General features: G+C 57.1%; 5 protein-coding genes across 5 annotated transcripts; all 5 read right to left on the bottom strand.

The window, feature by feature from the left end:
* Positions 1–857: 857 nt before the first annotated feature.
* Positions 858–6,494, bottom strand: LDBPK_350930 (hypothetical protein, conserved; the record flags this gene model as incomplete). Its single annotated transcript, XM_003864631.1, has 1 exon — positions 858–6,494. The coding sequence occupies one exon, from the start codon at positions 6,492–6,494 to the stop codon at positions 858–860; it is 5,637 nt and encodes a 1,878-aa protein (XP_003864679.1).
* Positions 6,495–8,781: 2,287 nt separating this feature from the next.
* LDBPK_350920 (hypothetical protein, conserved) lies at positions 8,782–9,489 on the bottom strand (the record flags this gene model as incomplete). The annotated part of the gene is made up of 1 exon (XM_003864630.1): positions 8,782–9,489. One exon carries the CDS (start codon positions 9,487–9,489, stop codon positions 8,782–8,784), a length of 708 nt encoding a protein of 235 aa, XP_003864678.1.
* Positions 9,490–10,789: 1,300 nt separating this feature from the next.
* LDBPK_350910 (hypothetical protein, conserved) lies at positions 10,790–11,287 on the bottom strand (the record flags this gene model as incomplete). Its single annotated transcript, XM_003864629.1, has 1 exon — positions 10,790–11,287. The coding sequence occupies one exon, from the start codon at positions 11,285–11,287 to the stop codon at positions 10,790–10,792; it is 498 nt and encodes a 165-aa protein (XP_003864677.1).
* Positions 11,288–11,800: 513 nt separating this feature from the next.
* LDBPK_350900 (hypothetical protein, conserved) lies at positions 11,801–13,363 on the bottom strand (the record flags this gene model as incomplete). Its single annotated transcript, XM_003864628.1, has 1 exon — positions 11,801–13,363. The coding sequence occupies one exon, from the start codon at positions 13,361–13,363 to the stop codon at positions 11,801–11,803; it is 1,563 nt and encodes a 520-aa protein (XP_003864676.1).
* Positions 13,364–14,028: 665 nt separating this feature from the next.
* Positions 14,029–16,800, bottom strand: LDBPK_350890 (hypothetical protein, conserved; the record flags this gene model as incomplete). The annotated part of the gene is made up of 1 exon (XM_003864627.1): positions 14,029–16,800. The coding sequence occupies one exon, from the start codon at positions 16,798–16,800 to the stop codon at positions 14,029–14,031; it is 2,772 nt and encodes a 923-aa protein (XP_003864675.1).
* Between the last annotated feature and the right edge of the window lie 382 nt (positions 16,801–17,182).

Here is a 17,182-nt window from a genome sequence, read left to right as displayed (position 1 = left end):
GCAAATGGCGAAACTAAGAATGGGCAGACACATGCGTCAACGGAATAAAAAAAAAAACAGCCGAACGAAGCAGGAGTAGAGTCGTCAATGGGAGAAATGTCAAACGAAAAACAAAGGAGGAACAAAGGACGGTGATCGCCTACTTAGGGAGGGAAGGGAAGCGAGCGCCACATGATGGGGGTAGGGGGTGTATGCGCATGACGTGTGCAGCAGAGGGAAGGCCGGCGAGGAAGATGAGCTGATGACAAGAACCAGGTGAGTAGGCTGGCGGCGGGTGGGGTGACGCCAGAGCGGGGGCTTTCCACATTTAAGTGCGCAAGGGGATACATGCACGCACAATGAGTAGGTGCCGCTCAATCAGGGTTGCTGCTGATCAGCAGAAGAAGCAAATTACATTCTGCTATCATTTGTTGATGCGGGTCTGTGCCCTCTTTCTACTTTTCCTTCATTCGTGTTTTCAGCGTTCATTACTGAACTCCATGCAACAGCAGAGCAGCCGTCATTCACCCGCTCACCCCAATCCTAAGATCCGCATCCACGAAAAAGCGCGCAACAGCAACAAAATACAACAGAGACGAATCCTAGACACACACATGCACACGCAGATACAGCAGAGACTCACTCCCAACAAATACGAAAGAGAAAAGCAAAGACTGGTCATGTGAAAGCACTATGAAGTGCGGAGGAGGAGGAACAAGGAGTGGCGAATTACATCCATTGGCGCCAGAGTCACGATCAGACGTTGTGTGCCACTCAAACAAATGCGCTCAGCCATTTGACGTCTGCGCACCTGGCCCGGCTACTTCATGCATACTTCCCACCCGTTATCCGCAACCCAAGGACTTACGCGCCCTTGACTACGAATTACCTGTGCGGCGCTCCCCGCCGTGATTACGGCCGATAACCTCTACATCAGCAACCCGCTGCAGCCGCTTCACATACAAGGGTGCGGTGATGTCCAAAGAAAAGATCTTCACGTACTGACTCGTGATCGTCCAGCCCCAATCATTCAACACATCGCCGGCCCCGCCCGGTGCAAAGCACAATTCACGCCGCTGCTGGGCCTCGTACTCGCGCTGCGTCAGTGGGCCGTAGAAAAATCGTCGCGTTTTAGCTCGAGAGGGGGCGGTGTTGCATCCGCGGCGCGTCGTTGCACCTTCCTCTTCACTGGTGTGCTCCTCCTCTGGCCTAACAGGAAGTTGGCCAAGCGCCTCCTTCATGTACGCGGCACAAAACCCCAGTCCTTGCGCAATGACGCGGCGCACATCGTTCGTTGTGGCCGTGGAAGAGACAGCAGAGGCGCCATGCGAGTCGTACGAGGTGCAGTCTCGGCAGCCAAAGCCTCTGCCAGAACCCCTATTGTGCTCGCCATCGACAGCACAGCCGGCGGCGGCGAAGTCACCCATGACGTCGCCGTATGGCATCGCCTCGAATGTGGCTGCGCCATGTGCGGCAGATGATAGCATGCGCAGTCGCAGCTTGCGCAAGGTCGCTTGCGGCTCTGCAGCAAACCGCCTCTCCGCCATCATTGCTGGCGTCACCGCTGCTGCCGCCGGAGCATTGGCCGAGGAAACTGGTGCCACCGCCGCCGGCGTGCCACCAGCAGCAGCATTCCCCGGCGCTGCACCGTTCCGCCGCATTACTTTCATGGGCGGAAACTGGTGCACCACCAGCTGCGCACCACCTTGCAGAATGTGAAAGGGCAACGGAGGCGCTGCCGAGGTCGCGCTGGTTGCATCCGCCGTTGTGGTGGCGTGACCAGCCTCGCTCGATTCCAGACCGTTCTGTTGCAGTCGCTGCTCTTCCTCTTCTTCTGTTGTGGGGAGGGGTGGATATACGAAGACTTGGTGCTGCCCGACGAAGCGGATTGGGTGAGTTCGGCCGCTGCTACGGAAGCACACCACCCACATCCCCTCTATCAGATCTTGCAGGGTGATCTTCACTCGTTGCGCCTCGCGGCGAGACATGAAGAAGGCGAACTTCCACGAAACGGGGGCGAGCTGCTCCTCGTCGTCGTCGTCGACAGCCTCGTCGTCGTTCGTTGGTTGCAGCGGTGCGCCGCCAGCGCTGGACGGTGCACCTCCCCTGACACCGTTGTCACCGACGGCAGCAACTGCTGTGGCAGCCATGCGATGGCGCGCCAAAAGGCCTTGTAGGGGTGCGCGAGGTGCGGTTGCAACGCCGCCGCCGTTGCCCACCGTGTCTGCAGCTAGGCTAGCAGTACTCGTGGAGGGTGGAGAAGAGTGAGGGTTGCCTTGGCAGGGCAACATGCCGCTCAAACCGCCGCCGCGTTCACCGTTTGAGCTGGTCAGGGCGTTAGAGCTGCTGCTGCGAGCGAGCTGGTATAGCGGCGACGCGGGCACGGCCAAGGCCGCTGCCGCGACAGTGGCAAAAGAATTGTCAAGAGAGGAGAGGAGGTGCGATGCTGGCGGGGCAGCTAGCGAGGCGGCCGCCGGCAGCGTTGTCGATGCTCCACAGCCGCTGAAGCCACTGCTGCCGGCCCCGATCAGAATGATGGCACGCGCTGTCGGTGCCGAGGCCACCTCGGAGAAGTCCGGAGCTCCACGATGCAAAGCAACGGTAGGAGACACGAGAGAGGGGTCGGCGTGGTGGGCAGCTGCAGCAGCGGGTAGCGTGTTCATCATCAACCGATGCTGTCGCTGCGCTGCTGCGAGAAGGCGCGGCAGGTGTGCGTGAGTTTGCCGCTCCAGCGTGTGGATGAGCACGCTCTTGGAGCGCGTAATCACCATCGCCTCCTCAATGCCTTCGTAACGCTTCTCCAAGGCCTTGGCAACACGCCGCTCCGCGAGAATCGCTAATCTGGACGAGGAGGGCACTAAAGCCCCCACGGAGATGCCAAGTGAAGCATAGGGGTGACCGCTGCGGCGCACGCGAGGGAGCACTCGCTTGCCGCTACTGCTCTTGCTGCTGCTATCTGCTATGAGTTTGTTGTCCGCCTGACTTACGACAGACGCAGTCGTGCTGGACGCAGCTGTCGCGCCTTCGTCGGAATCGTACCTGTCGGCGGTACCCTCGGATGTACCGCCACCAGCGCCATCGTCATCGTCATTGCCATTGCCCCTGCTACGGCTGTCGGTGGCATCGCTCGACTTGCACCGTTGATGCGGCAAAGATGCGGCTCCGCGTACGCCTGTGCGCATCCACCGCTCTTTCTCACTGTCGACCCCGCACTCAGAGGCGGTGCTTTCGCCATTGACGAGGGAGGGAGGGGCAGCGTGAAGGCGGCTCGAGCAGCAGGAGGACGAGGAAGTGCTTGACTCACCACCGTGTCGTTGGCGGCACGAGAGGCGGCAAGGCGCCGTCGTCGACGTGGTTTCGTCACTGGTGACTGATCGCCTTGTCGACCTGCTCTGAGTCCGCCACAACTTGCGACTGCGACGACGGCGATGACGATAATCGCTGCTGTCGGTGCTACCTTCCCCTTCGTCCTCGTCTTCGTTGGTGCTGCGCTCGCTCCTCCCCTCGGTATCGTCAGAGATGACGGAAGCGCCGTTTCCATCGCTGTACCCCTCTTCCCTGTCGCCTTCCCGACTCGCGTCTGCATCTTCCTCGTAGATGGTGCCGCTCGACGATCCTAAGGAGGAGGCTTCCAGCTCGTCCCACTCCCGCAGCGCCGCTTCATCTGCCAGCTCATCTCCGTCCCGCAAAGACGGCGCTGTTCGCGTCGTGAGCTCACCGCTGGATGCCGCCAGCTGCTGCTGTAGCTCAAGCTGTTGCATGCGGCGAAGCTGAAGTTGCCGAGCCTCAGGCGTCAACTGCCACCAGTAAAGCCTTTCCTCGTTGGCGCCTGTGCCGAATGCCGTAGCAGCACTGGGCGCAGTGGTTGCTGTTTGGGGTGACGTCACCTGTTGAGAGGCTGAGCCCGTTTTCGGAGATGCCGACACCATCCTCTGAGCCGCATCGCTGCCGCTGTCCAGTGGGGATGCTGGCTGCGCGAGGGCACCGGCGGCAGACGCCTCGCACGCGTGTACTTCGCTACCGCGAGGCTGGTGCGGATTTCGTTGCGCCGTTCCGCGACTTTGAATCACGACAGCCTCTGCGCCGCTCACTGAAGGTGTCTGCCTACCTCCGAGCTTAAAGGGAACCATGGAGGGTGCGATGTGCTGCGCTTCTAGCACCGGGGTGGTGCTCTTGATGGCCTCATATGTTGCTGTCTGGTAAAAGTAGGTGCTGATTCCGCCACCCGCCGCGGCATTCTGAGAAGATGCGTAGAAGCTTGCGCTGCCGCCGTCGCGATCAGCCTGTGCAGCGGCAGCCGCAGCTGCGGCGGCGTTGCGCTGACGACGTCGCCGCCGCCGCGAACTCTTCGTTGCTTTGGGATTGTGGTGATGCTGGTGCGATGAGCGGTGCTGGCGGCCTTGACCGCGGTGCAGCTGAGAGCGGTGCCGGCTGCCGCCGCCGCCAGTCGAGCGCGGACCTCGACTGCGGCCACGCTTCCGTCGACGCTGGCGAGCGGGCTTGCGCCGTTTCTCGCGGTGGCTGCGGCGGTACCGGCTGCGTGGCGGCTGCTGTTGCTGCCGTGACGAACCATCGTGTCGGTGATGGTGACGATAGCCGTGAGCCGGGGGCAGCAGACTGCCGGAGAGAGAGCGGCGACTGCGCCTGCGGTGACGAGAACCGCTACGAGAGCGTACGGCGAGCACAGACGTATCTGTCAGGTTCGCGTTGCCTTCGTCATCAGCCTCGGCCTCTGGCAGGCGAATGCGCACCCGCCGCTCTCTTCTGTCCTCTGTCTCGCCGTCCTCAGTACTCAGATACTCGTATGCATTATCTCCTCTGCCGTCTGATGCACTCGTTGAGCGTAGCGCCGCGGAAGAGCCACCGCGCGCCTTCTCACGTGGCTCCGCCGAGGCGTCCGCGTGACTGCTTGAAGGGGGCGGCGGCAGAGGCGAACAACCAGTATCGCTGTATGCTTTCTCGCCTGCGTCGGAGCCGCCTGGGCGCAGTGGGGCTGCAGAGTCATCAGCGCTGTGATGGCTCGGCGGGTGCGTCTGTATGTGGTGTGTGCCGTTGCAAGTTTTTTCCTTCGACGACTCGGACGAGGACAAACTCCGCGATGAGCAGGAGCGAGACAGCGATTCAGACGTATCATCGCTGTCACGCAAGCCGTCACTGCACTTGCGACGGCTTCGTAATGTCCTTGAAGTGGCCGTGGTTGCCGTCGAGCGGGAGTCCAGCCTCTGTGATGATGGTTCTGCCCACCGTGCCGCGTGTGTTGGCCGTTTCGCTGCTGCACCACAGATGTTTCCACTGCGTCGTGGCGTAGATGCTGTGGTGGTGCTGCGCCTGGCTTTCCTGTGACAGCGTCGGCTCTTGCAGCGCCGGCGGCCGCCGGCGCTGCTTATCACGCAGCTACTATCGGTTTGCGTTGTGCTGCTCGCGCTGGCGGTCGCGCTACCCAACTTGCTCGTCAATCTCGAACGGTGGAGCGTTGAGGCCGCGGCACCTGCTGCTGCAGCCGCCATCCACCGAGCGCGTTCGTGCTGCCGGCGACGAATGAGCACTGTTGTGCAGTCGCATGTGGCGGACACATCAGACTCGCCGAAAACAATGCCCTGCTCGCGCAACAGGAGCATGTGCTGCTGCAGCGCCTGAACCTCGAGCTCCTCTTGGCGCGCCAACACCTCTAGCGCTCTTACGTGTTGAATGAATGTCTGAAATCCCTGCTTGTACATCCACGTATTCACGCACATGTGGCGCCATACGATGCTGTCGGCGCTGGTGATGGCGGCGTGCATGCACAGACTTACTTCGAGCAGCGTGCAGCAGTCCGCCTCAGTCAGGAAACCGCAAATGCGTAGATATACGTCGCGCGGCAGCACATCCGTGAAGGCACAGATCGGCTCCACCGATGTAGAGGTGGGGGGCGAAAGGAAGGCGTTTCCTTCGTCATTCTGGCTCGCGCACCGCCGGCTGAGCCAGCTATCGCTGGAGGTTCTCGCTGACTTGGTCGCTGTGCCATCTGGCGATGTTGCCGATGAGGAGCTGATACTGCTTGTGCTGGAGTAGGCTCCCCCCGCGACCACGCGATGCTGCTTTCGCTGTTGTTGTGATGCACGCCACGACTTTTTCGAGCCTTTCGTAGTTGCAGACGACGCAGAAGGATGGGCTGCCGTTGCTGGCGTCGCGCCGCGACCCCGGTTTCGCTGAGAATCACGTTGCAGTGACCTGTACACCCCACGAGCGTCCCTGTCGCTTGAGCTGCTGCAGGTTCTCGAGCTGGTGGACTGCATGTCGGATGCGCTGGGAGAGGAGGAGGCGTGAGATGGAGAAGCCGACGCCGAGGCCGCGCGGCACTTTCGCCGCGGTGGCGCCAGGTGCCGCCCAATACGCGATCGTGCGGCTGGAGGTGCGCTCCTGTCACCTGCGCTTTGCTGCCATGTTGGTCCCTTCCGCTGCGCTGTTTCATCACCAGCGCCAGGAGAAACCTCTGCAGGGGTTGAGTTCGGCCGCCTCGAGGTCGGCCTTCGCATGCCATCCTTTGCCTCGGAGTCATCGGCTGCCAGCAGCGTGGGGGAGGAGGTGGCCAACGCAGCCGGCGCGCCACTGGCATTGCCGCCCGTCAAAGTGGCTGCAGCGGCCTGCGCCTTCTGGCTTGGACATGCTGCGGCGAGAGGGGCAGGTGATGAAGGCGACGGGGTGCCATGCGGCGAAGAGGATTGGCGACGCGCATCACGTCCCTTTCGTGGCTGCTCCTTTGAAAAGGTGCGTGTGCGAGTCTTGGAGGTGAAAGGTGGAGGCCTGGCGCCCTGGCGCTGTGCGTGTGGCGAAGGCCGGCATTCACGGAGGCTGCGGCCTTGCACGTTTTTCATCACGGCTACGGAGCCAAGGGCGGAAAGGCGTGGCGAAGCCGCCTTGCGTGCTTGTATGCGGATAAGTGCTGAATGCGGCAACGGTGAGACGTGAAGCTTGAAACTCTCGAGAGAGCACGTGATACACAGCAACCACAGAACAAACAAAGATACATAAGACAAAATAATGAGGGGGCGATTTATACGTGCACTCACGTACCTTAAGGAAATGCATGTGCTATGCTGGTAAGTAGTTAGTTACATTGTTTCCCTCTCTTGACGTTGTTATGTGGGATGTGCGTGTGAGGAATATGCGTGCTGGCCGTGCCTGCTCGCATGCTACCTGTGCGCGTCTCTGTGTTTGCTGCGTCTGCGTGCCCCGGTCTGTGTGTACCTGCTTCTTTGGCAAAGAGAATCGAGAAGGGCTTTGTGGAGCGTGAAGCACGAGCACCTCGGAAAAGCAAAGGTGGACATTGGCGGAAAAGCGAGGTGATCGTAGAAACGACAAGAGAAGCAGATCTCTTATGACGACCTTTCTTTTTTTTTTTTCACATTTCAGCATGTGCGTCCATTCTCTGCCGTGCAGCAGGAGTCCGACGCCACTCTGCTGCCCCCAGCCCTGCCACAGATCTCATCGCGTGGCGCGAGGCAGTGGCAGACACACACGCGCTACAGCAGTGCGCCGACCCAGCCATCGAAGCGCGGCCCCTGCATGGAGCCCTACCCACCCACCCGCCTCGCAGTGCCGCCTCACAGCCGCTCCCATTGTGCCGGTCGCCACCCCTGGTGCAACCTCCTTGGGGGGTGGCTCAGGCCTCCCGCATCTGGAGGCAGTGCGAGGGCCGGGTGGGATGCATTCGAATCACAATGCGACTCTCCGCATCGTATGAATGGTACAAACGTGCTCACTGTCGCAGGTCTCTCCGACGCCACCCAGAACCGCACCGCCGGCATCAGTAGCGATGAATCGCTCTGGCTTTACCATGTTGTAGGCATTTGATCCTGCCACCACCCGAAGTGATCGGCGTCGGCAGGGGATAGGGGGTAGGGGGCTGCTTGACTTCCCCCCTCACAGAGAGCGGGGCATTGGCCCCTGAGACGCCACGCACCGAGGTGTGTGTGCCCCCGTCATCAAGGGGAGTGGAAGAGGAGTGATTCCAAAGCGTCGTAATCAACGCAGGACAGTGAAGCTCGTTGTCTTCTCTTTCTCCTCGCTTTCAGTCATATATATATATATATACATATATACATATACACATATACATATATATATATATATACTTTCTTCTCACGGTTTGCGTTGTAAAGAGAGGGGGTGGGGAGAGAGAGAGACAACACGTCATCATAGTCTCCCGCCCCGTGCTTATCGTGCCACTTGAGAGCAGTCGCAGCCTTCACGCGGATTTGTCTGTATGGGAGGAAGCTAGTGCGCCGATGAAAGGGGAGAGGAGAGTGCCAAGGCGCCATTATTCATCACTCCCCCGACACGACGTAACACTCAAGGAAAGCCGTTTTCCAACAACAAAGAAACAAGACAAAGAAAAAGGGGGAGCGTGGGAGAGAAAAAGTGACTTTGGCCTCTTGAGCATGCGCACTTCACCTCTTTTCTTCGCTTTCATCTGCTGCGCTTCACCCCCATCCTCACCACCCCCCGTCACCACAGACGTCCTTGCACAGGCGCTAGGAATAGAATTTCGGTCCTTAGATGATAGAGGAGACAAAGCACATTATCAATGAAGGACAGGAGAGAGAAAGTAGGTTTGAACGACAGAAACAGCTCCCCTCCACTCCCCTTCCCTCCATACGAAACCAAATGCCTACGTAAAGGCACACCGGCACGTGCGCGCGTGTCATTTGTTTACCGCGGTCAACGACAGAGAAGTGGCTCCGGCACCACGACCATACCCACATCTGTGTGTACTGTGGATAATCAAGCTCCTAGAGACATCCACTGCCCGCGCAGCATCTTTCACAGGTACTTCTCATGTAGGTCGAACTCCAGCTCATCGATGACCGACTCTTTTCCCTTCTTTGCGCCCTTGCCCTTAGGCTCTTCGTCATCGCTGGAGAGGAGGTCGTCGGCATTCTCATTGTTCAGGAGGCGCTCCTTGCGGGCCTTACGACGGGCCTCGCGGCGGCGCTCGCGCTCCATACGCTTCTCTTCCGACGCAACGATGTCCTCGATGCGGCGCTTCTCCTTCTCTTTCTCCTCTTCCAAGAAGGCGGCGCGCTGCTCGTCTGACATGCTCTGCAGCCTCGCTTGGTACGCCGCGAGTTCCTCAGCCTGGCGCCGCTTCGCCTCCTCAGCTCGGCGCTGCGCCTCCATCACGGCAACGTGGCGCAAGATCTTCTGCTTTGCCGGCATCAGCTCACAAGACTCCATTTGCGTCCACTCCTGGTCCTCGTTGTAGCGGAGCGTTGCTCGCGTGGTGGTTTCCTCGACCACCATGCTCTCCACCTGCTTCTGGTGATCGCGCTGCTGGCGCAGGCGGGCCTCGGCCTCGCGGCGCTGAGCCTCCTCGCGGGCTTGCTCCGCTTGCTTGTCCTCGCTCGATTTGCCGCGCTCCTCCAGAATGCGCCGGATGTCCTCCGGCGTCATGCCGAGACGAAGCATGTCCTCCTCCGTCAGTTCCTTACGCTTCGTCTCCTTCTTTGTGTTATTCTTCTTTGGCGCCATCTTCACGCTTCCGCTTGACTCGCGATAGGTGACACGGACGCTACGAGCGGGGTGGGCGTTTATGCTTACGCGAACGCAAGGATTCGACTGCAGTAGCGAGTGCCAGCGTACTAAACAATGTGCTCGTGTGTGCAGGTGGGGTGAATGGGCAGCAGTGCGAAACTGTCGACACCGTCGCACGATTTCAAAAGGAGGTAGGAAGCGCAAGAGAAAATAAAAAGGACCCGATGCTCCCGTTGTATGTGCCTGTGAGATACGTCGCGTCCGAATAGTCCCGAAAGCAGCTGCTGAGTTGGCGTGAGCTACCTTTTTGCTCTTGTGTGTGCGTGTGTGTGTAGCTGCTGATTAGTTAGATGATGGAATAGCGCAGCTAGACAGAGGTGGGTGGAAAGCAAAGCGCTATTGAGCGGTCGCTGAGCGGAATGAGCCGAGATGCCCCTTCCCCCACCCCTCTACGCGGTGCGCCGTGTCTGTGCGTGTGTGTGTGTGTGGGAAAGTGAAAGAAGGAGAGAGTGAGGGTGCCGTGTGCACTGACCAAAGTGACGACCACTTCTGCGATTCTGTGCGCGTGAATCGAAGAGTGACAGAAGAGAGAGAGAGTGCGAGGAAAGCGAGATGAAAGAACAAACGATGTCGCCCAAGAGCAAAGAAGGAATGCCTAGCTTTGCGGTGAGCTGAGTGACCGTTCTATTCTCACCCGCGGAGCCTCGTTCGCCTTTCACGGTGGAGACACCCACACACATACGCACATGCGCTGGTGTGAGGGTATGTGAGCAAAGGCTGCATCTCGCCTATGATAGTTGCGACGCCGTGTGCCGCTGCACTCCACGCGGCCGTGGAGTCGATAGTGTGCGGCGTTGGCAAGGACGCGCACTCCACGGCAGATGAAGAGCTTGGGGTGAGGGGAGCAGCGCGTGGACGCACTGGCCATGCGCCTTGTTCCTCAGCAGAGACCCTGCTGCCCCTAAGACTCACGCTCGCTTTGTTTACTTGGAGTGCGGACTTCTCTGAAACACAAACCTCCAATACATTTTTTTCCCCTTCGAGCGTGTGACGATTAGCAACATGAACAATCAAAGGAAGAGAAGGGGTCGCGGGTACAACTCTTCACCTCCCTCTTGCTCCTCCCTCCTCCCTTTCGCCTAGACAACAAAGCAGATCCACTGCGCGCGGAGGCAAAGCAGAAGAGGCGAGCCGAATCGACTGACATACACCCACTGGCTGCTTCCCAGTCTGACCAACACACCTGGCGTGACGCCTGGTAGTTTGAGGCGCACATTTGTCGGTTTCCCTCCCTCATTCATTGTGGCTTATCTTGAGCCTTCATGACTGATTGATGCGCTATCTTCTGCTGGGTGCCACGCTGCTCAAAGACAGCGACGAGGGCTAAGTGCTTTGCTAGCGTGTCCTCCACGCACTGGTGATATGCCAGCGCGGTCTCGTAGCACTGTTGGTATGGAATTGAGAGCCACGCTTCAGCGGGAGCTACGTTGGAGCTCTTGCTGTCGCTGCGTGCTCCCAGCGGCGGCGCGGGCGATGCCGACGATGCTGCCTTGCTAGTCGTGATCGCCGAGGAGCTTTGCAGCTGCTGATAGCACTGCAGCACTGCTGCCCGGCCCGCTTCACACGGCTTCGTTGTTATTTGGAACGGAGATGCGAGTCGTTGGTGTAGCTGATCCACCATAGATTGGTTGGACGCCTCTACCTTTTTGAACTCCGATACCGCAGCGACAAGGTGCTGCTCATCGTCGTATCCGTCACGCTGCGCCTTTGCAGGGGTTTTGTGGCTGGAAAACATCTTTCGTTGTTCCTCAGAGCACTAACGATGCACGCGCCCACACACACACACACACACACACACAAAAGGAAAAAATGTCGACCAACGATTTCAGTTTTTGTAAGGTGACCGCACCAAGAGGGCACTAGCGCCAATGTTGCAAAGCAGAGGATGAGGGGAGATGAGTGGACAATGGAGAGTGGAGCAAGAAGGCGGCAGAAAAACCACACCGAGCACTACGTTCTCGGCCCTACAAAGCGGCTCGCATCAAAAGAAGGCGAGGCGAGGCGAACACTCACTTTCCTGGGCAGCTTGCCTCGTCGACCTGGACCCTTCCTCAACTCATCAGCTGTGCAGCGTTTCTGCGGCTTCCGACGAACCATTTTGCAGTAAGAAAGACGAAGAGGCATGCAAGCCCGTGGACACCCAAACAGCAAAACTGTGAACAGGAAGAGGGAAACTCGTGCACATCTCCCAGGTTAGCGACGCAAGAATAGTAGTAGTAACAAAAAAACGTTTCAAGAGAGCAGGTTATCATTTGCTGTAGCGCGTTCCTTTTCGCGCACGGCGCCGACGGCCACGTAGTGCGGCACGCTCGGCCTTCGTCGGCGCTGGGTCCGGCAGGTTAAATGCCCCATGCGGTGGCACTATGCTGCGCATATCATTATAAAAATACGGTATTACTTCTGGCGAGTATGGCGAGCGCGCCATGGGGCCTCGCAGCTGGTGGCTGCGAGCCGCCCGCTTCTCGCGCTTCGATACGGTGCGACGAGTGGCCCGAGGTGGCGCGCCCTTTTCCTCACCGCTGACATCACCGTCATCACCGTTGCTGCTGTCCCAGCCACGAAGATGGGGCGCCACAGATGCTTCCTCCACGGCGTGCGCGAAACGCACCGCCTCTTGAAACTCCGGATCGAGCAGCGTCTCTCGCTTGATTCGCTCCATCCGCTCCAAAGAGCGCCGCAGCGCGGCGTCCTTCTGCGCCACTGCATTCAAAAAGCAATTGGAGGGGAAAAGGGCACGCTCGAGCATTGCAGCGGGAACACAGACATTGAAAGTTTCTGCCTTCACCACACGTGATGCGCCCTTAGAGGGAAACGGCTCCTTTAGAGGAAGGTGCATCGCTGCGGACTCTTCGTACTGCTCGAGCTGACGGAGCTCGTCTTCTGTGACGTCATCGAATCGACGCCGTTTCGTCTTCACAATTGCCGGTGCCAGGTCAATCGGTGGCACATCACCCAGCTCCGTCTCCCGAATAGTATTTGTGATCTCTTGCAGATAGTGTAGCTGCTGCACATACTTGATCTTCTCATTGAAAAGCATGCCAGCCGGCGCATCCTCGTCGGAAGTGTCTTGGCCCCCGTCGTTTCGAGTGCGCTCCGACACAGCACTCCTCTCTGTCGGCGAAAATGTATCTGACAAAGGTTCAGAGAGCAAAGACAACAGCGTCTCTGCATCGAGTATGCCGGCCTCCCAGAGTGCTCGAATATCCTCATCTGGTAGCCCCTCTAGCACCGTCAACCATGCCAGTCGCGATACCGCACTTGAGCTGGCCTCAACTGTAGCGTTGATATTGCTGCTAGAAAAACTTTGTGTGGGGTCAGATGCTCTCGTAAGCTTCTCGCACTCCGCTGCCCATTGTGCCTGCATGCGCTTCAGAACCTCCACTAAATGAGCCCTTTGCTCGGGCGACGACGAAAAGGTTAGCGCCATGTAGCGCCGAGTATCACTAGCATTTCTGCTCTTTCGAAGCACGTCATCGGCGTCCTTGAATCGTTTTTCTTGCAGCAGAAAGGACCGCTGCGCAACCCCGTCAACGACTTCTTTGCCGACGCGAAAGGCATCATTTGGCTTGTTCAGGCGTGAATACTCACTCTGGATTAGCTTTGTGAGAGAGTCGCCTCGCGTTTTCTCGTGAGTCAGGCTGATTCCTACACGAAGCACGTCTTGCTCCTTTTGCTCTTTCACCAGTTTCTCCCACTGCCGCTGCTCAGCTGCTTGTTTTGCTTCCTCTACACTGCGCCTATTCTCATTTCGCAGGGCGACTAATTGAGCACGGATCTTGTCCAGCGACGTTGCGGCAGGCGCAGCCATCATACCACTGCCACGAAGGCTTGAGACATCAGGGCCAGGTCGAGTGGCTTTATGGCCCATGCCTTCCGAGCTGGTTTGAATCAAGCCACCAGTGTCTGACTCATTGGTGTATTCACGCTGCAGCTGGCGCCGGCGGGCATGGCGTTTTGCAGAAACAAAAAAGCTGTGAGCAACTCCATGAATGTTCTTTTCAAGTCGCCTCATTCGCCAAACGGGAAAGAAGCAGGCAAACCACTTATTCGACGTAGACCAACAACAATAAAAGTATTGGGGAACCCAGAATAATCGCTAAAAGCTCTGATATATGGAATAACGCAGGGGAGAAAGATGAGTACAACAAGTACGCCACCATGTATTGTTCTTGTGGCAACAGAATAGAGACAATTATGGCGAGAGAGAAGATGCTTGAATTAAACTTGACACAGAATGTCTCCAGGAGAAACATGCGGGAAAGGGGGCACATTTTTGGCGAAAGACCAAGAAGGCCGGTGCCAGCGCGGATGCTGCATTTTCAGAGCAAACACACACACACACACACACAACAAAAAGCAGCATCGCCCACTTAGTTGAGACAAAAGTCCTTTTCCTTTTTCGTTTTGAAGAAAATGCGGAAACTCTGTGAGACACGGAATACTGGTAACAGTAAGGAGAGAAACGACAGCAACGGTTTACTCTTCTAAAGCGCGCTCTTCTACACGAGCGAGCATAGAGTAAAAATCATCTCTATCACACACCAAATCGCGCAGGCTGGAAACTGCAATCAAAGCTGTGTGTCCACAAGGATCACTCTTCTGCACCATATCCGCGCAAGTATGCTGCAGAATCTCCAGCGCGCTCAGCCATGTTTTGGTGAAGACAAGTGAGCGATAGGCCACCGCGTCCCTGTTGAAGATCCGCTCACCGTCTTTCCGACGAATCCAAAGAGGGGCCACACCACACCAGGTGCGCATCACCTCCACCATGGAAGCCCACGCGGCTTTCCGGACAGAGAGGTTTGGGTGCCGTGTGCAAACGGCAAAAAAGAAGTCGAAGTTCTTCTCAGACAGCTCTGCAGCGACGTGGCGAACATTTGTAATGCCTTGAAAAACACTCGTAAGAGAATCGAGAATTGCACACGGCGTGTAAGGGTCCACTTCTTGAAAAAAGGCAAAATGATCGGCATCAAGTTTATGCAAAAACACCGCCACAAACGCTGCGGCCACGTCCCCAAGCAAGTTGCTGTAGTGCCTTGGGCGCGTACGATTATGGCGTTCAACTACCGCATTTCCCCAACGACGCGTACTCTTACCTTCGCTCACCACAATAGACGGTTTACGACCACTTGACAGCTCGTGCGTCGGAATCGGTGGATAAATACGTTGAAGCTTCTCGGTGACCATGGCTTGCTCGTGTCCAGTCCCTGTGCTTGCAGCAGAAGCCGGCGCCACCTCTACTTGTGACAACACAAAAGCAGCTTCGCCAATTGCCTTTATGAGTTCTGTCCGTTGGTAAATTCCATAATTGCTACGATACACCATTCCACCCAGCTGGTTCAGCGCTAAAGGGGGATTCAGCACGATGAGGTCGACGATAATCGTGTAGCGTAGCTGCACTAAATACTGCTTCTGATCTTCGGGAGCATGAATACTTAGTGAAATCAGCGTAGGCAACAAGACGGCGACAAGCGGACCCGTCTCCCTGCTGACTGCGTTGAACAGATCAGAGCCGATCCGCTGCCGGAGCTTACCGAATGCATCAGAAAGTCCTCGCAAGCCACTTTCAGTGGCTTCCTGGACCTCGTGCAATTGCGCGTTGGGGCTTCGTCCCACACCGACCAACGCATTGTAGCACTCACGAATGCTGCTGAGAATGGACACGTGCTCGCCCAATTCATCTTTCGCGTACTTTTGTTGGCCGAATGATGGAAGAGGAGCTTCTGTAGAGTCGAGTTGCACTATTGCCACGGGTGCATCAATAGTCTGTGCTGCGATCGATTTTTCTTCTTTGCTGTGGCTTGGCCTCGCAAAAAAGTGATATTCCTCATCTGGATCCAAGGGAAATACCTCCACCAGTGAAGACACTCGCATCTCCAAACCTACTGCGACTACGGGTTTGTTTTTCATCTGCGTGGCGGCGCTCACGGCTTCGGCGTACTGTGAGGTGCCCGGTTCTTCCTTCATCCACTCATTGAGCGCCGCAGAGAAGTTAGCATCCTGCAGCAATGGAGCGACGCCGTCGGCGCTTGTCACGAAAAGCGTTGCATATGCGGCAGCAACTGTCATCGCGCAGTTTCGCAATTCAGGGCCGCGAGTGCTATCGAGGCGGATTGTCACGCCATTAAGAAGAGCTCCGACAAACGCATCAGGAAACCTGCTTTCGGCAGGCGCTTTCTTGTGCAAATACAAAAGCACGTACATGACCGGATGCAGAAGCCGCATATTCAGACTCAAATCAGCAGAGGTGACAAACTCCTTGTTTTCCCACTTCTTGAAAAGCGCGCTAAAGCACTCCTGCTCCCTATGAGTAAGCCCGTGATTCGCATCGGCAGCGCCTGCTACTGCAGGGAGAAAATCCTTGACAATGGTGCGTGCGATTGCCCGCGTTGGTCCGGCAATGGAAAGCTGATGCACACAAACGGTGTCGAACACATTATTGGCCAGCTGAATTGAGTTGCCGCCAGCTGGGGCATTTATCAGGGCACTAAGAGCGCTGAGAACGACATCCTTTATCTCCGCCCGCTTCTCAATCAATTGAAAAAGCAGAGAATTCCAGCGATGCCAAAGGCTAGATACTTCTGCGCGTCTCTGCGATTTGAGAGAAAAATGCAGTTGCTTGCTCGCTTCGAAAGCAGCTTCTATTAGATTGGCAAATCGATCGCAAAAATGCTCACCATCGAAGAGGTACTTTGGTATCATTCCCAGACGGCGGATCATGATGTCACTCTTCCCGCGTCGGAGCAGCAAAACAGCTAGCATTTTCAAAACCTTTAATAAGTGCTTCGTATCGACTTTCACTCCTTCGCCGTTATCGGCCTGCTGCGCTTTTGTGAAATGAAAGAGCAATACAGTGTCACAAAGGCGTTCCCAATAAAGCGTGGCGTCGAAAAGAAACGTAGCGTTTCGGTTTTGGCTAACCACGTTGGCCAGGCGTTCAGGAAAGGAAACCAGCAGCTGACACTGATTTTCAGTGATTTGGTCCTGCACAACTGATCCACTGCAATCAATTCTTGCAGCGAGTTCAAGAATATGCTTACCGACGGGCGTGGTGCACGCATATTTCTGGAATCGGCTGTCATGAACCTGTACAGACACGCACACAGGTTCATTCATTTTCAGCTTTTCAACGAGTTGCGCTAGGGTATCGGCAGTGCGGTCATTTTCTCGATCGGAGGGTATTTTGATGACCTTGCTTGAATCTCTCAAAGCGTGCAGCGCTTGTCGCTCAATGGTTACAAAGTCCATCATGCTCGTGGCGAAAGTGAAAAAAAATAATAAAAAAACCTACGTCGCTAAGGGTCGGCGCAATTTACTTTCCTGAGAAGAAGGGGGAAAGAAGTTCAAGGAAGATTATGAATTTAAGATGGGTAGTTGGGGCCAATCTGCGCCTTGCTTTCCCTCCGCTTCGATGCCCCGGGTTGGGTGCTTGTTTTTCTTTTGTTTCGCCCTTCCCCGCGTTTGTTTTGCGTCGGTTCCTTGGTGTGGGCGTTCGCCGCCTTGGGCGGGGTGGCCGTCGGCAGCCTTTTGGGGGGGGGCGTCATGCCTGCCAGGGGCGTGCGGGTGGGCGAGGCGTGCGGGAAGGGCCGGTCGCCGCGGCAGCCCCCTCGCAAAACAGGCGAGCCCCCCC

This window comes from Leishmania donovani, chromosome 35 (assembly GCF_000227135.1).
Source record: "Leishmania donovani BPK282A1 complete genome, chromosome 35".
Taxonomy (NCBI): domain Eukaryota; phylum Euglenozoa; class Kinetoplastea; order Trypanosomatida; family Trypanosomatidae; genus Leishmania; species Leishmania donovani.
This window is presented reverse-complemented; position numbering and strand designations above follow the sequence as displayed.